The 16,571-nt window shown below is 33.0% G+C and overlaps 2 protein-coding genes and 1 long non-coding RNA gene across 5 annotated transcripts; 2 read left to right on the top strand and 1 right to left on the bottom strand.

Moving 5' to 3' along the window:
- Positions 1-229: 229 nt before the first annotated feature.
- LOC106672821 (cleavage and polyadenylation specificity factor subunit 1) lies at positions 230-9,519 on the bottom strand. Of its 3 annotated transcripts, XM_014404554.2 has the most exons (28): positions 9,411-9,519; positions 9,236-9,339; positions 8,939-9,157; positions 8,663-8,877; positions 7,568-7,884; positions 6,711-6,961; positions 6,468-6,649; positions 6,227-6,392; positions 5,585-5,691; positions 5,340-5,513; positions 5,139-5,270; positions 4,962-5,069; positions 3,965-4,168; positions 3,775-3,899; positions 3,585-3,704; positions 3,321-3,514; positions 3,074-3,263; positions 2,928-3,006; positions 2,361-2,513; positions 2,115-2,300; positions 1,958-2,047; positions 1,717-1,875; positions 1,502-1,654; positions 1,262-1,438; positions 1,068-1,200; positions 763-903; positions 563-692; positions 230-479 (listed from the first exon to the last, which is right to left on the bottom strand). In XM_014404554.2, the coding sequence occupies exons 3-28, from the start codon at positions 9,105-9,107 to the stop codon at positions 293-295; spliced, it is 4,242 nt and encodes a 1,413-aa protein (XP_014260040.1). In that variant the 5' UTR covers positions 9,108-9,157; positions 9,236-9,339; positions 9,411-9,519; the 3' UTR covers positions 230-292. The 3 variants fall into 3 exon arrangements, with proteins under 3 accessions (XP_014260040.1, XP_014260039.1, XP_014260041.1); XM_014404553.2 differs by having other exon boundaries at positions 8,939-9,339; XM_014404555.2 differs by lacking the exon at positions 9,236-9,339.
- Positions 5,667-6,560, top strand: LOC106672822. Its single transcript, XR_001341308.2, has 4 exons — positions 5,667-5,834; positions 5,907-6,167; positions 6,257-6,409; positions 6,470-6,560. It is a non-coding gene; the product is annotated as an uncharacterized LOC106672822 (long non-coding RNA).
- A 1,655-nt stretch (positions 9,520-11,174) lies between the features above and the next one.
- On the top strand, positions 11,175-15,149 carry LOC106672832 (eukaryotic translation initiation factor 6). The gene is made up of 6 exons (XM_014404569.2): positions 11,175-11,467; positions 14,019-14,104; positions 14,182-14,357; positions 14,417-14,593; positions 14,667-14,848; positions 14,908-15,149. Exons 1-6 carry the CDS (start codon positions 11,361-11,363, stop codon positions 14,915-14,917), a joined length of 738 nt encoding a protein of 245 aa, XP_014260055.1. The 5' UTR covers positions 11,175-11,360; the 3' UTR covers positions 14,918-15,149.
- Positions 15,150-16,571: the final 1,422 nt, after the last annotated feature.

Below are 16,571 nucleotides of genomic sequence, written 5' to 3'. Positions count from 1 at the left end.
CCATCATTCTATGGTTAAGCTCATTAAATGTTAAAAAATGGAACCTCACTTATCACAATCTATCATTTATTTATCATCAATTAATAATCTATGATTAAGAAAATAAATAAAACAAATTGTCTTTCGTTTTAACAATTACAATCCTACTTCTTATTTTATTCAATTTACCAATATATTTACAAGGCAAGAAACAAAATTTGCAATTCATTTTTATTTACAAAATTCTGATTATAATAAAAAAAATTATTTACAGTGACCGTACAAAATTGTAAAATATTATGAATTATAAAAATTAAAAACTAGCAGTTAACATTTCAAGATCCAGCATGTCTTCAAGAAGTTCATCCACTTTTGTACCTATCTTTTTCGCTATCTCATGACGTTCTGGAATGGAAAGGGAGATGTAGATCCAGACCAATTCTCCATCAATAATCCCTCTCGCAACATTGCCAAGAAGTTTGTTTGAACTTTTATACTGTCTGGAAATGTTAAGTTTCAAATAGTAATTTAAAAATCCATTAAAAAATGTGAGTACATTAAGTTGTATCTAAGTTTGACTTACCGGTATGCTTTTGGGTTAAGGCCAGCAATATGTGGCACATATGTTATCAGAAGATTTTGCAACATAAGTAGCCTTCTATAAGTCTTCTCAGGTAGCGGTAGTAAATAACCCATTGCTCCATCCAATGTAGCTTTAAAAATGAATATTTATATATGAAAAATTAATTTTTCATTTAACATATATGAAAATCCAATACATACCAAATACTGTCACATGTCTTTTATCAACACCAGCCAAGTGTTTCTTTTCTTGTTCAATTTCGCTTGTTCTACATTTTATTCTGAAAAATGTATTTATGTGTTGTCCAACATGAAAATCACCTTTTCTTATTAGCTTCTGACCTACAATTTTTTAAAGATAATGAGTGGAACTGTTAAAAATATCATTTGTTTGTAAAATTAAACGGTATACACCAGATAAATTAAAAAGTAAGAAAAGTACTTAACCCATACAAGTTATCCAACATACAAATTGTGCAATTTGGTTCATTCTACAACATACTAACCTCCAAAACTTTCACGTGCTTCAGGCTGATACATATACAGGACAATATTTTTCTCCCTGTCAGTAACAAGGAAGCCCAGATGGGTGTTATCAATGAGAAAGTCAATGGCATAAGCTTCAGTTGCACGGAAATCCTATGAGAAAAGTTTGATTTAGTACAACAAACCTGATAATCTGGTACAACACAAATAATACCCTGCTAACTAGCGAAAGTGTTCTATATTCTTCTTGAAAGCGAAGAAGAGTAATAGATTTATATATGTCTGCTACAAGAATCAGTGATTTAATGCTGAGAATTTGGTGAATATAAACTTGGGTGTCAATAAAAGCCACCCCAACCAAATCATTATCCTTTAATTGCCAAATATAAATCTAAAATAATAATAATAATTAAACAAATAACATGTGTAGTTATTATATTTTCTAATATAATACCTTTTGCCCAACAGCCGAAACTAAGAATCCTAGAACGTGAGTAATAGCAGTTATAGGCCCCTTTTGATCTTTATTATAGACCATTTTTATTCTATTTTTCGTTAATGGTTGTCCAGGTTCAGGGACAACATCAATAATGTCGAAGAGCCAGATCTACATCAATGTCATTAATAGTACAATATGTCGAAAGAAGAGAAGAAAAAACAAATACAAACCCTCCCACGACTTGTTATGTCTTCACTATAATTATAATTTGTACCGACGGATATGTACCCTTTTAGACCACTCCTTGTACCCTCGTATGCAAGGCTCACATTTTTTAAACATGTGACATGTTCCCAGTCATCTAATTCCATTCTTGTATTTGGAATTATCTGAAATAATTGTTTGAAATTTGTTTAAAAAAAAGGCAAACTCATTTTATGCAATCATAAGTAAAATGATAATTGCACGTACTTCCCAAGAAACTGGAGAAAATAAAGAAATACTGAATTTCTCTGCAAGTGGGAAGGGAAATCTATCATCTTTATCTTCTACAGCCAGTTCCTATGAAGAAAAACAATTAATAAAAAACTAATTCACGCAGTGAAAATAACAAATGATATAATTTCACCTTGTCTTCACCATTGAATTTATAATATTCCTTTGTCGGCTCTGCTACACTTGTTACAATACAATATGTTTTACTTTCTAAATGGTACGTCACAAAATGTACGGTACATCTTAAAGGGACCTTTCTAACTGGCCAAGCAGCATCGTAAGATAAGTGAGTCGGCAGCACACATATTCTCAGTTCAGCCTTAAAATAATGTATACATGTCTTATTTATCATTTAAATTCAAAGTACAATGTGAAATACCTTATTGTTGAAATAAAGGAACCCCTGAGGACAGTTGATATTGTGAAATGCTGCAAAGCACATAACAGGTCCGTCTATGTACATAGGATGTGTCCTCAATTCGCCACGAGCCGTTAAGAAAACCCAATAAGGATTGTTACCACAAACAAACACCTGCAAGATCCAAAATATTATTTAAAGAGATCAAGTGATGGAGTCAAAACTCTTAGCACATCGTATAAACTAGCTTGTATGCTGCTTTGTAATCTTTCCTTTTCAAAAACCCCTGACAGACTTTTAAAAATAGCAAGAATATGCACAGCAGGGTGATCAGAGATGATAAAACTACATGTTTAACCTCTCTCAGGCATCAATAATGTTTTATAACAACAAATAATATTAATGTTTTTCTAAAATAAAATGTTTTTCAGAAACCTACATCACACCAGACTGCATCTCACAATTTGTGAATAATAATATTAACTAAAATTAAACCCTAGTTTCTATATAATGAAATTGTTTTTAAATAATTACAAAATATCTATGAGTAAAATTTTAAAAAAGCAAAAAGAAGGGGAAAAGACTTACTCCACAGTAACCAGAAATGTTACTGAAGAATCGTAATTGATTTACCCTCACATCATCAGGATCATCATCTTTGTCAGCCCTATATAAATTAAACATTTATAATTAGAAAAATATATATTTAATTAAAAGCAATAATTGTATTGTACCTTAGAACATCTTTCACAAGTAAAGTTCCTATTTTTGAGAATTTTAGATTTAAGCTAACATGGGCGTAAGAATAAGCCTGATATATCAAAACTTCGTTTTCAAGCCTAATGAACAAAAGCGGCTTGCTTCCATTGTGTCCAAGTCCGACGAGCAATATTTCTTTGATAGCTGGTTCAGTAAAGGCGTGCGCTAAAATACAAACAGTAGTTCAGTTTAAAGATTCCAACCTTAAAATAATGAACGCACCGTTATCAGAATTTGTTTGTGCTAAAGTGGGCGGTGCAGCCAAACTATCAGCAAGAATGCCATGTGCTAAACTGACATTTGCCACAAGGTAGCTCAACTTTAAGTCTGGAAGAGAGTAAATTTCCAAATGGCCATTGTCTCTTGTTAACAGTGTCCAATATGACACTTTCATCTCTTGAAGATGTCTCCGCCACCTTGAGATATTTTTAGATTTTATTTGAAAATTTCATTAAAAAGATTTAAGTGTAAAGAATAAATACAAACCAAGCTGGTTTTCGACTGGGTGGAATATTGTTTGTATAAGGTAAAGGGTTCTGTTCTTTTTTTATGTTTAATGCACTTGATTCACCATACAATAATTCCTCTTCATCATCAATACTCTCCCTGAATATTTTTAAATTTATCAACACACAAATCAACAAATTGAAAAAGTTAAATATGTAATTTTGCTTACGTTTTTACATTATCTATAACAAAAGAAGACGGAAGTGTATAGACTTCTGATTCAAGTTCTTCTGCTGTCATTGTAAACATTCCACTGATATCTCGATAAACGCATATATTTGTGATTTGTGGTCTCTAAAGGAACAATATACAAAGTATACAATAAACCATTTGTTACAGTTTAAATTTAATTGCATTACCAGTTGAATTTTTGGTTTAGAAATGACTAGCCTTCCAGTGTTACGTTGTTCTTTCAATGTCAGCAAGATCAACTGGCCGTCTCCCGAGAGGCAGAGGATGTAAGGATCGGATGCAGAAGCTGTGACAAGAGGGGAACCCAAATCAATGGGAAGATGTTGGATTTGTTCACTACCGTGAAGAAGCCTGACCCCCATTGTTGATACCTAAATGAAACATATTCCAAATTTGTGATTTTTACAGTGAAACTTTATTTTAATAATATAATGATTTATTGATTATATCCAAATTGATACACAGCCAAATCTGTGCACAGAGTTGAGCCTATCACTTTTCACAGTCCACCGGTAATTTCAGCTTTTGTAATTTTCAATAAATTACTGGTAGGCATCGAGAATCACTCACCCTTGGTAATGGCATTCCAGGTTGAATGTCTGGTAATGGTCCACCTCGGTCTTAAATGTCTGGGCGCCAAGGGCTATCCACAGATAGGTTAATTCAACCTCAAACAATCAGTTCTTAAATCCAAACTCATTCACACTTTCACTAACTCTTACATAATTTCTTTCTTATTTAAATACAATTCACTCAAGTAGGGTGGTGGAGCACTCAACAATCCTCCAACGCATTCATGCTAATAGTTACATTCATTCTCAACACACACAAGGTACACAACAATATCAGCACTACATACAGTTAAACAACCCAGTTTCCTCCACGAATTAAAACAGGGGACCCATATACTTGTGACTGTGCTCAAGCAAAATTCTCATTGGGTGGCATTCCTACACCCTCTCTATATAGACCCAAGGAGTTGCAACCTTCAATTAGGTGGAACACATCGAGGCCTTTTCATTACCCTCCACACCTATGTGTCTGTGTACCCAGTCAACAACCACCATTTTGCTGAGACGTTCCAGTATTTCACCAAAAAGAGAACAACGACAGGTTCAAAACGTGCTGCGGGTATCAGCGAAGTTATATAATAAATTAACTAACCTGAACAATGTATTTATTATTCCCAACATTTCCAGCAAATATTGTCGGTCCATGAGTGTTGAATCCTGAATGATCCAATTCGTTAATTTCACGGCCAGTTTGTAATATCTATAAAGTATTTACTGCATTTTTAATATGAGTTTAAAAAAATATTGTTTATAATTATTAATTACATACCATAGTAGCATCACGTTGAGTTAAAATCATGAATGCATGAGTCAATTCCTGATTTTCCCCGAGTACCTCATGCTTACTTCCTATTACAGTCCACATATTGATGCAGCCAGGGAGTTCAAATGTTGTGGCTACCTGTAAATTAAATTTAATAAAACTTGTTTCAATCCATGAAATAAATGATGTGCTGCTATTTTATACAACCTGAGGTCTTATAGAACGTTGAAGAACACATAAAGCACCATTTTTTCCGTAACCTGAACTAGTGACTAGTTCTATGTCTGGATTTGGACTGTTCGTAAATTCTTCAGAGAGAAATGCCGGTTCGCCCATTGAAACATTTCCGCAAGGGCCAATATTCAGTAAACTGTCACAAACCTATTAAAAAAATAAATGAAATAATAATAATAATAATACACCTTAATTTTTACAGGGAAAAAATTACATACTTCAAAAGAATAAGAACATATTTGGACTGATGTTTGCACTTCATTCCCATACACCTCTAATTCATCCTCATCTCGAATTTCAGTTACATCAGTTGCCATGCAATCCCCTATATGGAGAAAAACAAGGAAATTTTGCATGAAATTAACTCCTTCTTTTTAAATTACATATCTTAGAAAATGCTATATGAGTTCTGAGCCTTCTCTAGAGTATACACCATAAATGATTTGGTTAAAACCAGGATAACGGCTGGTAAGTGAGTTAAAAGGATTTTCACCCAGAGGATTAAAAATGACCACGACACATAGAATTTTATGCTTTTAGTTTGCCAAAGAACATTGGTTGCAGAAATAGTTACTGTTCAGACTATAACACACATCATTCCAGTTAGCCATGAAGGGTTAAGACTTATGAAAAAGAGAAATTGACAGTATTTTGAGCTTTTTGGAATTTTTGGAAAAAGGCTTGGAATGACATGGCATTTTGAACAAGGTCCTAATAAGATCAGCTGCTTTCCTGACTTTAAATATTTATGAGTTATGCGTAAGAGCTCATACTGCACTTCAGGTTCTTTCACACATACAGGTAGTTTTAATAGTATATGTTGTTGCTTGTTAGTGTAATTACAATAAACAAAAAATAACCTAATGTATCAAGTCTTTTCTTTTTGACAGGAGGAGGTTGGCACAAATCTATAACAGGAATGACTGGTTTTACATCTGAAGAATATTCTTTCTCAGTTAGTCTCAATAAAAGTGAATTCCCAAGTCTCGATCCCAAAAATAAAAACTTATCTTCACACAGGCACATCTAAAACAAACAATCCAGTGAGAATTTGATAAATTTTGCAAGAATTATTTAGTCATGAATAATTTTTTTTTTTACAGAAGTTGTTAAGACGCTGGCTGCAGCTTTCTGAAAATGAAAACTACGCACACTCCTCATACTATCGGCATGAAGTGTCAATACGTATAATTCTCCTCCCTTGAGAGACATAACAAGTCTATCGTGGCTGAGAAAACAAACTTGGGCTCCTTCCAAAGAGATCTTTACACCATCTTGTACCTCTGTAAGATTATTGGCATCAGTATGAAAGTAATAATTAAAATTGAACACAAACACACTTACTTAAAGGGAATCCGGTGCTGACTTCAGTGATTGAATTAAGACTTACTCCATATGGCGGAACGCTTTGGTTCAAGTAAATTAACGCATTGTGGGATAAAACCAATGTGCCAGCCAAAGGTTTAGCCACGGGTACCAAGCTAAAACAATCCATGGGTAGATTGTTCACAGACCAAATCACAGGATGTACCTTTTGGTCCATATTTAAAGAAATCGCAACCATACAACATGTGTCTCTTCTAACAGCAATTCTCCTATAAAAATACATTTGAAAAAAATCTTACACCATAATTTAATAATTCAGACCGACAAAATAATTAAATATAAAAGAACCCTTATTTTTATCCTGTGGGACTTTTTTGACATTATGTCACACTTTCATGTAATATTTCACATAAAATTTATTTAAGCTTGACATTTCATTTTTGGAGAAAAACCGATCCCATTATGAATTTATAATACCAAATTATTAAAATTAATTTAACTAAAATTAATTAATAACTAAAATTCATTTGTTTGTTTTTAGTTAAATTTTTTTAAACAAAAAATTTGCTTTGTGATTGTTTCAACAAATAAAGAAAATAACTACTGTCTAAATTTGCAGTCTTAATATTTGAATTTTGAAACAAAAAATGATCTTTTTTTAAATTAATTTTTTAATTATTAGTTTTTACATATATATATATATATATATAATGTTGGAGGGAAGAGAAGCATGGAGAAAAAACAGGGGCAATGGTGGGAATCGAACCCACGACGACAGGGTCTATGAGCCGAGAGTCTATCATGCCAAACACTCGGCTACCGCAGCGCCCAAAAATGAGCCTAAAATAATTAAACGATTTTTTTAAATTCCTTACCCTGGAAAGGTCTGCATTGGTTCAAACAGTATGAGAAGGGTGGGCTCATTATAGCCATGCAAAAATTGCACATCCAATATATTTTCCATTTTTTCTTCTATTTCTTTCAATACAATAGTGTAAGATGTGAGGACAGGAGGACGGTTTTGTACTGGGGTTGGCGTCGGGTCTAAATTGGTCACCGAAGGGTCTTCAATAGGATTTTCCCTCCTGAATGGCAAGACTACCAGCTTTCTCCCATATATCAACATCACCGCACAACGCCCCTCAGGATCAACTCTCACGATTGGTATGCTGTAATGTTGTGTCCATCCTCCCTAGAAAACGATCATTAATCAATACACTTGAATTTATTCTATAATCATAATAAAATAAGGCAAAATGACATTATAGCTTCTAGTGCATGTACTATCATCTGTTCTCCTCAGTTGAAAACAGAGCTATGGTTTGAAGTATTAGAAAAACATCAAACATGAGGTCATAGAAGAATTGATTGTTTTATTAATCAATGGAACTAAAATCATCTGAGTAAAGAAAAACATTTCCTGGAGTTATGTTTAACAAGCTGGTATCTTGAGACAGATTTTCATGATCAAGCTCCACCAACTCTTCTTCTTTTATGCTTCCTTTTGTTCAGGTACTTCCAAATTTAAAAGCCACCTTCTTTTGATGTTATGTGGTATGCTATTTACATCAACTATTGTTAATCTGTAAAATGTTAAAACTTTGATATACGAGACTTTTTCCATATCTTATTTGATGGTTGATGTATACTTTTCTATACTATAAATCAGACTCCATTTAACATTGTCTTGCCTTGTCGGTCCACAAATCAGAATACATTTAATGTTCTCATGTCTTACACTAACTACAAGTTTGATGTTTTGTTATTTTGTTTTTCTAATACTAGAAGTCAGACTCTATTTAACTGAGGATTAACAATAGAAGGTTTACTGATAAATTTCAGTGGGATGCAAAAGTGATATAATTATTAGCTGTTTTAAATAAATTAATTTTTTTTTAATCTAAAATGATTTGAGATTGTAAAATCACCATTGCCTTACAAGCATGTATGCCCTAAGCAGAATAAATTACCTGCATTTCTTCTTCTTCAAAATAATGCAAAGAAACTGTGTGCAAAGAATTTGTGTCTAGATCGTACTCTACGACACTCAATTTAGCATCTTTAAAACTAAGTAGCAACGAATCCCTTTGTGAACCGATAAAACTGACACACTGCATGGACATGACGTTGCCAAACAGTGTGTACGAAGCGACACATTCCAGCCTCATTTTTGGTGGATTTTTTTCTGAAAAAACAAACAAGAAAATAACAACTTAAGTCTGGCTACTAACATCAATCAATTTCACCTGTGTACGTATGCCTTTTGTGAATATCAATTTCAGGCATGAAACGGAATACACGGATAACATTGGCCCCGGCGACAACGAGCGACTTTTCTATCCGGTTAAAAAAGTAACAAGTGATCGCATGTTCGATCCCTGTCGCTGGGTGGGTCAATTTGCAGATCGAAAACATGACTACCTCTCTGATGAAAACGATCTCCAAGCTAATTGTTCATTAATTAACTGACCGCACGGGACCAAAACAAAAAATTAAAATTATAAAAGTAATAAAATAAAAAATAAGAAGAAAACGGCAATCACCAAAACCGCCACAAATTCTCCAGTACAAAAGTAAACCCAACAGATTGAAATTTTAAATCCAAGAAAACATTCAAACACTCAAAACAAAATGGAAATACCAAATTCTAAAATAAAAAAAAAATAAAATTATATACGGTGTATTAATAGAGAAAATCAAATGGGAAGTGGGACAAACCTATATTATAGTTTTATTAAAATTTATTATCAGTATTCCCTCGTGGATCTTCCAAACAAAGCGGTTTCAGCATAGATATTTCGGTTCTATGTATGTTTACAAAAGTCTAACCTATCTTTTTACATTTGAAAATGTTTATGAAAAAGGCATGTGATGCCAACGTTACGTTATGTTACTGTCGTCACCGGTATTTAACCGGTTAATTTATTATTTCATTAAAACAAAATTAATTAATAAAAGTCGTATTATTTAATGAAAAAACAAGTAAAATAATTGAGAAGTTTTATTATTTTGAGCTACAAGAAGGAAACATTTGAATCATATTTACTGATTTATAACATTTAAACAATTAATTTTTTCTCGTGTTTTAGAGGATAAATATTTTTAAAGGGGAGAATATAATAATTTGTCTCTTAGGCACAATGATAAATGAGAAAACGTGTTAACTGAGTTCATTCTAACATATTTCAGCATAACTTACTTTACACGCTTACTTTCTATCTGTATTGCTATCATAACATTAATTTGATGCCATTTATCAAAATTCCTCAAAAGCTTTTGATTCTGTAAACCTTGATCTTCTTTTATATACTTTTATATACTACATATAAAATTCATCTTTTTTTCATGGTTTCAAAATGATTTTTTTAAAAATATGAATTTAAAATTTTTGCTCTTTATTTTATAATTTTATTATTTGTATTGTAGGTTGTTGAACATGTACTGCAACATGGAATTTCATTTATTAACATCTCATGTCAGAGTACTGTTTACTGTTAATTATATTTGTTTATCCAGTGGTCTTCCCAACAATATGTGGCACGAGAGTTATTTTTGGGTTTAAATAAAATTACATGCTGCAGTATTCATATGGTCCTATAATACACAAATAATAAAATTATTTTAATATATATATGTATGTATATAAATATCCAAATAGTACCCAGGTATTTTAATTTCTTTGTCAATACGAATATAGTGAAAAGATTTGTTTAAATCTGTTACAGTGAAATATCTTTCTGTCTGTAAATGGCCTGTAAAGTTTTTAATAAGGAGTAATGGCCAATGGATGTGCTTTATTTTTTAATTAAAATTATCTTAGAAAATGAGCTTTATGTGTGTTAGATGAAATTATTGCTTTCGTGAAATTAACAAATTCCTCATTACCCGACACTTGTTGTCACAGTCACAAATATCGATATTGGTGATGGGTGTAAATTCCCGAAACGTCCAAATAAATGTAAATAAGTAATGTATTTACTTTTTTATCAAAAGAAAAAAAAACATGGAAAGCTTTCTAACATAAACCAAAACATTAAGTTATGTTTTTTTATGTAATATTTATGTGTAATCTTTAGTGACCATTAATTAATTGATTGAAGTTAATTAATTAATTAACGGTAAATTAATGATTACACAGAAGAAACACACTTTGATTGAGTACAAATACTTTGAATAAACCTAAAATTTCTACATTACGTACATCATTGTATAAATTCATTTTCACATCTTAAATTTATTTGTATAATCCAAACAGTTTGTGTAAATCCCAGGCACTGAAGATGATCTAAATGAAGATTGAAACATTCGCACGATAAAAAAAAATGTTTTTTCTAAACCTAACTAATAATTATAATATTTAGGTTTATGTATATTAATATTTATTATAAAATATACGTTACGGCCATTTATATTTGGGATGTTTACAGTCCAATAAATAAATTTAAAAAGTTTGTGTCATCGCTTGTGACGAATTTTTGATAAAGGTTCGGACTGTTAACGCAAGCACGTGTCTCGCCTTTCTGACGGCGGACCTGGCGGCTTGCCTTCAGCCCTGTTCTTGCGTCCGGCGTCGTTTTCTCATTCGACTGGTCATCGCCGACACCTGGAAAATCGTGGATATTTCGTGTCGAACGAAGACGGCGGAAGGAAAAACGAATAACTAAGACAATGGCAGTCCGTGTCCAGTTCGAAAACAACAACGAGGTCGGCGTTTTCAGCAAGTTGACGAATGCCTACTGCCTCGTTGCTATCGGCGGTTCTGAAAATTTCTACAGGTAGTTATTCAATAAAACAACAAGTTTATACACTTATGACTTGGTTAAATTTACAAACAACAAACTTTTGTCGACACGTTTACAGTACTAATTGGCACAAAATTATACAACCATCCTCGTTTTTGGAATAATGTTCAGTTCTTTTTCATTCTTACTAAGGAAACATTGGCGCTGGAATCCTTTAAAACAAATCTGTATATTCTTAACGTTTGAATAATTGTACGACAGATCAGCATCTTCCTCAAGAAACAATTAATTTAACTCCGTGTTAGGCATGCCAGCATCGATTTCTTAGTTTGCCTTTTATTTGTTGTTGCCATCATACTTAAAGCTGGGATGTCCCAACTTTCTGCATGACCATTGTGATCCTATGTGAGCAGTAAAGAACACGATAAAAGAAAGATGGCAGCATCAGTGACCAGGATCCGAGAGGCTTTTGCGTGTCAAGAGTACGACCTGTAGATGGCCCCCTGAGAGCATTAGCCAGAGATTATGAATTGTCTTTATCTGATTAAAATTAGGCCATACATGGTTGATACACAGGTACCTGGCGTTGGGCCAAAGCCCATGCAGTGCCCCTTGACCTAGCTGTCGACAGCCACCGTGGTGTGTTAACCCCGTTGGTTGGGAAGTGACAATCTCCTGGGCATCTGACCTAAAGGGGATACTAGCGACCCAACCGCATAACGAAGTGGGTGAACTCTTGGATGTATAGACCCTAGGGTCAGTACATCAAGGATGACAACCCTTTGGGGTTAAAGTCCAGTGCAATAAAATTTAATGATTTATTATTACTATTAACATAATTTTTATTTGATCATTTTGACATATATGAATTTTGCACGTTGTGGTGCAATTCCAGCTTGCAGCATTTGTGAAGCAATAATGAGCATTGGTTTCACAGTTTGCCCTGCTTACATTCTACTACAAATTCAAAAAATAGATTGAAGTTAAACGCTAATGTACCAGGCTAAAACTTATGACAGAATACAGTCAGGGATAATGAAGGTTTATTGTAATTGTATATAATGGTGGAACAAGATATGCAAAACAAAACATAACTCAACAATGCAACAGGTCTTGGTTATAATAGACCCAGATTTACACGCAATAAAAATCCTCAAATATGGCATATTGTATGAACTAAAAAACCCTTAAATATGGCATATAATTTGCATTAAATTATTAAAAATGCAGGATGAATGTCAACTACATCACCCAACTAATAATGAACTAATTTTTTCAAGTGGTAGAGCAGCAGCTTATCTAGCTGAAGATCGTGGGTTCAAATCCCGCTTGTGCCATTGACTTTTTTATCTCCACTGAAAACCTTAATTAATTGTAATATATTAATTGGCCAAGTGGACCACGAAATTAGTTAATTTAATAATTTTTTAATGTTGAACCAACACATTGTCGTTTACTGGGTCTCTCTCCTCGCGGGTTTGTTGAGTTATTCAAACTCGTTTCAGCATTCAGCCATCTTAATTAAAGGAGTTCATCAGTTCCTCTCTGAAGTTAGCGCAATGCCAAAATGCAAATGCACACAAATCCGGGCTTTAGTCATATCTCATACGTCCTATGTGCAAAAGGACAAATATACACAACATTGAGTTGTCCCAACCATTTATCTCAACTAATAATGGATGACGATTTTACATAGCATTGCCTGTAATATGAAAAGTAGAGATATAGCTGTAACATAATATCATCATAAAAGTGACTGGAAAATACCAAATTCTCTTGCAGCATTTCAATGATATTGTCTGAACAGGTGTTATTAAAACTTTTTTTCTATTTTTAAAAACTCTGACAAACCCATTTGTATTGTAAAAATGTACCATGTTGCACAGTGCATGCATTTCCCAAATTTTTGTAGTGCTATGTAGTGATTATCACACTTTTTTTGATGGCCATGCTCTAGCACAAATTCACCCAACAAACCATGAATAACAACCACAATCATATTGTACTTCTAATATATGTTCATTGTATTAATTGTTTGTCAGATTTAGATGAATAATATGGGAAAAGTGTTTTCTTTGTTCAAATGTCGAGTTTCTATTTTTCCCTTTGTTGGATTTTGTTTTTAAAGAGTTAAAGAAAAACTTTTTAACAAACAAATAAATTTTTAAACAAATAAGATTCAACATGTTTAATTTAATGATTCAAGTATTAGTTGTGTTGCCCAATTTTTTACTCAAGAATAATCTGGGTCTCAGTTATAGTCTGGTTGAAAAAAAAAAAAAAAAAATCGTATCCACCAAGCTTTTGACCTATTTTAAGGTAATCATCAATGCAAAACAAACTTAAAGATGAATACAAAATTGAATTAATTAAGTTTTTAATATATTGTTTCAAATTTCTTTCAAGACTGACTCAGTCACATCTCCAAGGACTTGGTAGATGACGATTGAATTTTATTTTTCATCCAGCCCATACTAAGATAGATTATTTGTAATTGAATGATGTTCATATTTATATTTTCAAGATTTAACATAATGCTTTACATCATCAATTAAAAAGTAAAAATAATAATATATTATTTTAGTGTTTTTGAAGCAGAATTGTCAGAAACGATTCCAGTTATTCACACATCAATTGCTGGCTGTCGCATAATTGGTAGGCTTTGTGTAGGTCAGTATTCATTTAATGACTTTGTTAATATTATTTTAACATCCAAGATATTAATAATCTTTATACTTTTGTTATAGGTAACAGACATGGTCTTCTTGTACCGAATACTACAACAGACACAGAACTTCAACACCTTAGAAATTCCCTACCAGATTCTGTGAAATTGCAGAGGGTAGAAGAAAGGCTGTCTGCACTGGGAAATGTAATAGGCTGCAATGATTATGTAGCCCTCGTACATCCCGATCTTGATAGAGTGAGTTTGTCATTACTTTTAAACATGAAATCTCATTTCATAATCAATAAATTATTTAGGAAACTGAAGAAATCCTTTCCGATATCCTGAATGTTGAAGTATTCAGGCAAACTGTAGCTTCTAACGTACTTGTCGGCTCTTACAGTGTTCTTTCAAACCAGGGAGGACTAATACACCCACAAACAACAACTCAAGATTTGGATGAACTTTCATCCTTATTGCAAGTTCCTCTTGTTGTAAGAGATTTATCGCAATGGTGTTGATTTTTTAAGAAAGAAATAAAAAATTTTCTCTTCTTTTTTTTTAAAGGCAGGAACAGTAAATAATGGTTCAGAGGTTTTAGCTGCAGGAATGGTTGTGAATGATTGGTCTGCTTTCTGTGGCATGGACACAACGTCTACAGAAATTTCTGTTGTAGAAAGTGTATTTAAATTAAATGAGGCACAGCCTGCTGCCATTACAACATCAATGAGAGCTTCATTGATCGACAGGTAATGGATACTCTTAAACAAACATTTGTATGTAAACTGATTTTTTTTTTCGTTTTCAGCATGGCGTAACACACAGGCCTTTTTATTTTTAATAATTTCCACCCAGATGTAAAGGATAAGTTTTAAAGAAAATACCGGAGGAATAATTTTCTTCTATTGTTCAAAATAGCACATGTGATTAAACTCAGGTGCAGTTTTATTAATGCATATTATTTATTTTTTCAAAGTGTAGTTTGCCATATGTAAATTTTTCACTCTGAATAATATCGAAATAAAATTAACATACAAATCTCTTTACAAATCTTTATTTTTTTGAAATACCGAGAAAATAACCTATATACCTAAATAATAAATACATAAGTTGACCAGTTTGACTTGAATCACATTTGATATTTTCAATTTGTTGTCATTAGAGACAGACAGCCTACCAGACCATGGTTCTTCTTAAATTCTGTCATTCCCAGAAGCAAACTTTGAACTACTTTTGGGCAGTGCGGTTTCATCACCGAAATTTTATGAGCTGTGTCGGCCACCCAAACATCAAGCTAAAATTAATACAGTAAGCACACACAAATTATGTGTTTTGAAGCCATGAGAAAGAAAATATTTTATAATTATAGAGAACTGTTTAAGAAGACACACTTTCTTTATGAACTATTGCATTTTTTTGGTATTACATAATGTAATCACCTAATTTAACCAATTTTTATTAATTTAAATGTGCTATTTAAATGCTTTAATAGACTACATTTAGACCCTGGTACTTACAAAATGTGGATATTTTTACAGAACTTATTTGGTAGGACTAACCCCCTCCACCATAAGATACCAAGGACAGTATGAACACCAATATTAATATTACTAAAAAGTGTGTTTCTTAGTTACCTGTTGTTTCGTAATTTGTTAAAACCGTGAGGAACGGTCAAGAATGAGGTAGATTTAACAAACACCGTTTTCTTTTTTTTATGCCGCTATTTCGATCTTCACCCAGGCCCTGAAGATGACCCAAATAAAGGTCGAAATGTCGGGGGGGGGGGGAATAAATGAAAAAGGTGTTTTTCTAAACTACCTCATTCTTGACCGCTCCTCATGACTTCAACAAATAACTAAAACTTAAATGGCATAATAACAGCCTAATGAGGGAATATCCAATGCTCATGGCCCCCCAGGGATGGCATGAACTGGGTAGGTGAATTCAAACAAAATTTTCAGACAGACCTGAGAACGGCACCATCTACTGGTACACTGATGGATCTAGAACATAAGGTACTAAGGAAAAGAGTGTCTTGGAACCAAATACGCAGAACCCAAGTACACCAGTATCTCCCAAACCGAATTTCTTGTAATTGAGAGATGTACCTGAAGAAAGAGTGCAAGAAACGGCTATCGTGTTAGGTAACCAAGCATCCTAAAGCTTAAATATCACTAGCTCAAAAATAGTGCTGAATTGTAAAACTAAATTAAATAATTTAGGTATGCACAATAAAGTTACTTTCTGATGGATCCCAGGACATGCGGAATAGAAAAAAAGTGAGCAGAAACCTTTGTGAGGAAAGGGCCTGCTATTCAGCTGATAGGTTTTGAGCCCTTCTGTCTTAGGGATTCACACTATCGAGTATCTTAGACGAAAGAAAAAAAGCATACATGCTCTTTTTATTGATTTCCAACAGGACTTCGATAAAATTAGCAGAAAGGCTATGCTCGCTGCATCACAGAAAAATGT

Source organism: Cimex lectularius, unplaced genomic scaffold (genome assembly GCF_000648675.2).
Source record: "Cimex lectularius strain Harlan isolate CLEC.00 unplaced genomic scaffold, Clec_2.1 scaffold143, whole genome shotgun sequence".
In the NCBI taxonomy this organism is placed as follows: domain Eukaryota; kingdom Metazoa; phylum Arthropoda; class Insecta; order Hemiptera; family Cimicidae; genus Cimex; species Cimex lectularius.
The sequence above is the reverse complement of the archived record's forward strand: the minus strand, read 5'-3'. Positions and strand labels throughout refer to the sequence as shown.

Bases quoted from the DNA above. Each gene is read 5' to 3' on its own strand.
- LOC106672821 (XM_014404553.2), bottom strand. From the start codon at position 9,107: ATGTTTTCGATCTGCAAATTGACCCACCCAGCGACAGGGATCGAACAT. The intron at 5,692-6,226 runs GTTATTTTTTGT...TTCTCCATATAG, and splicing joins GAAAAGACTTGATACATTAG to GGGATTGCATGGCAACTGAT. The intron at 5,271-5,339 runs GTTGTATAAAAT...TTTAATTTACAG, and splicing joins AACGTTCTATAAGACCTCAG to GTAGCCACAACATTTGAACT.
- LOC106672832 (XM_014404569.2), top strand. From the start codon at position 11,361: ATGGCAGTCCGTGTCCAGTTCGAAAACAACAACGAGGTCGGCGTTTTC. The intron at 11,468-14,018 runs GTAGTTATTCAA...ATATTATTTTAG, and splicing joins GGTTCTGAAAATTTCTACAG to TGTTTTTGAAGCAGAATTGT. The intron at 14,358-14,416 runs GTGAGTTTGTCA...TAAATTATTTAG, and splicing joins TACATCCCGATCTTGATAGA to GAAACTGAAGAAATCCTTTC.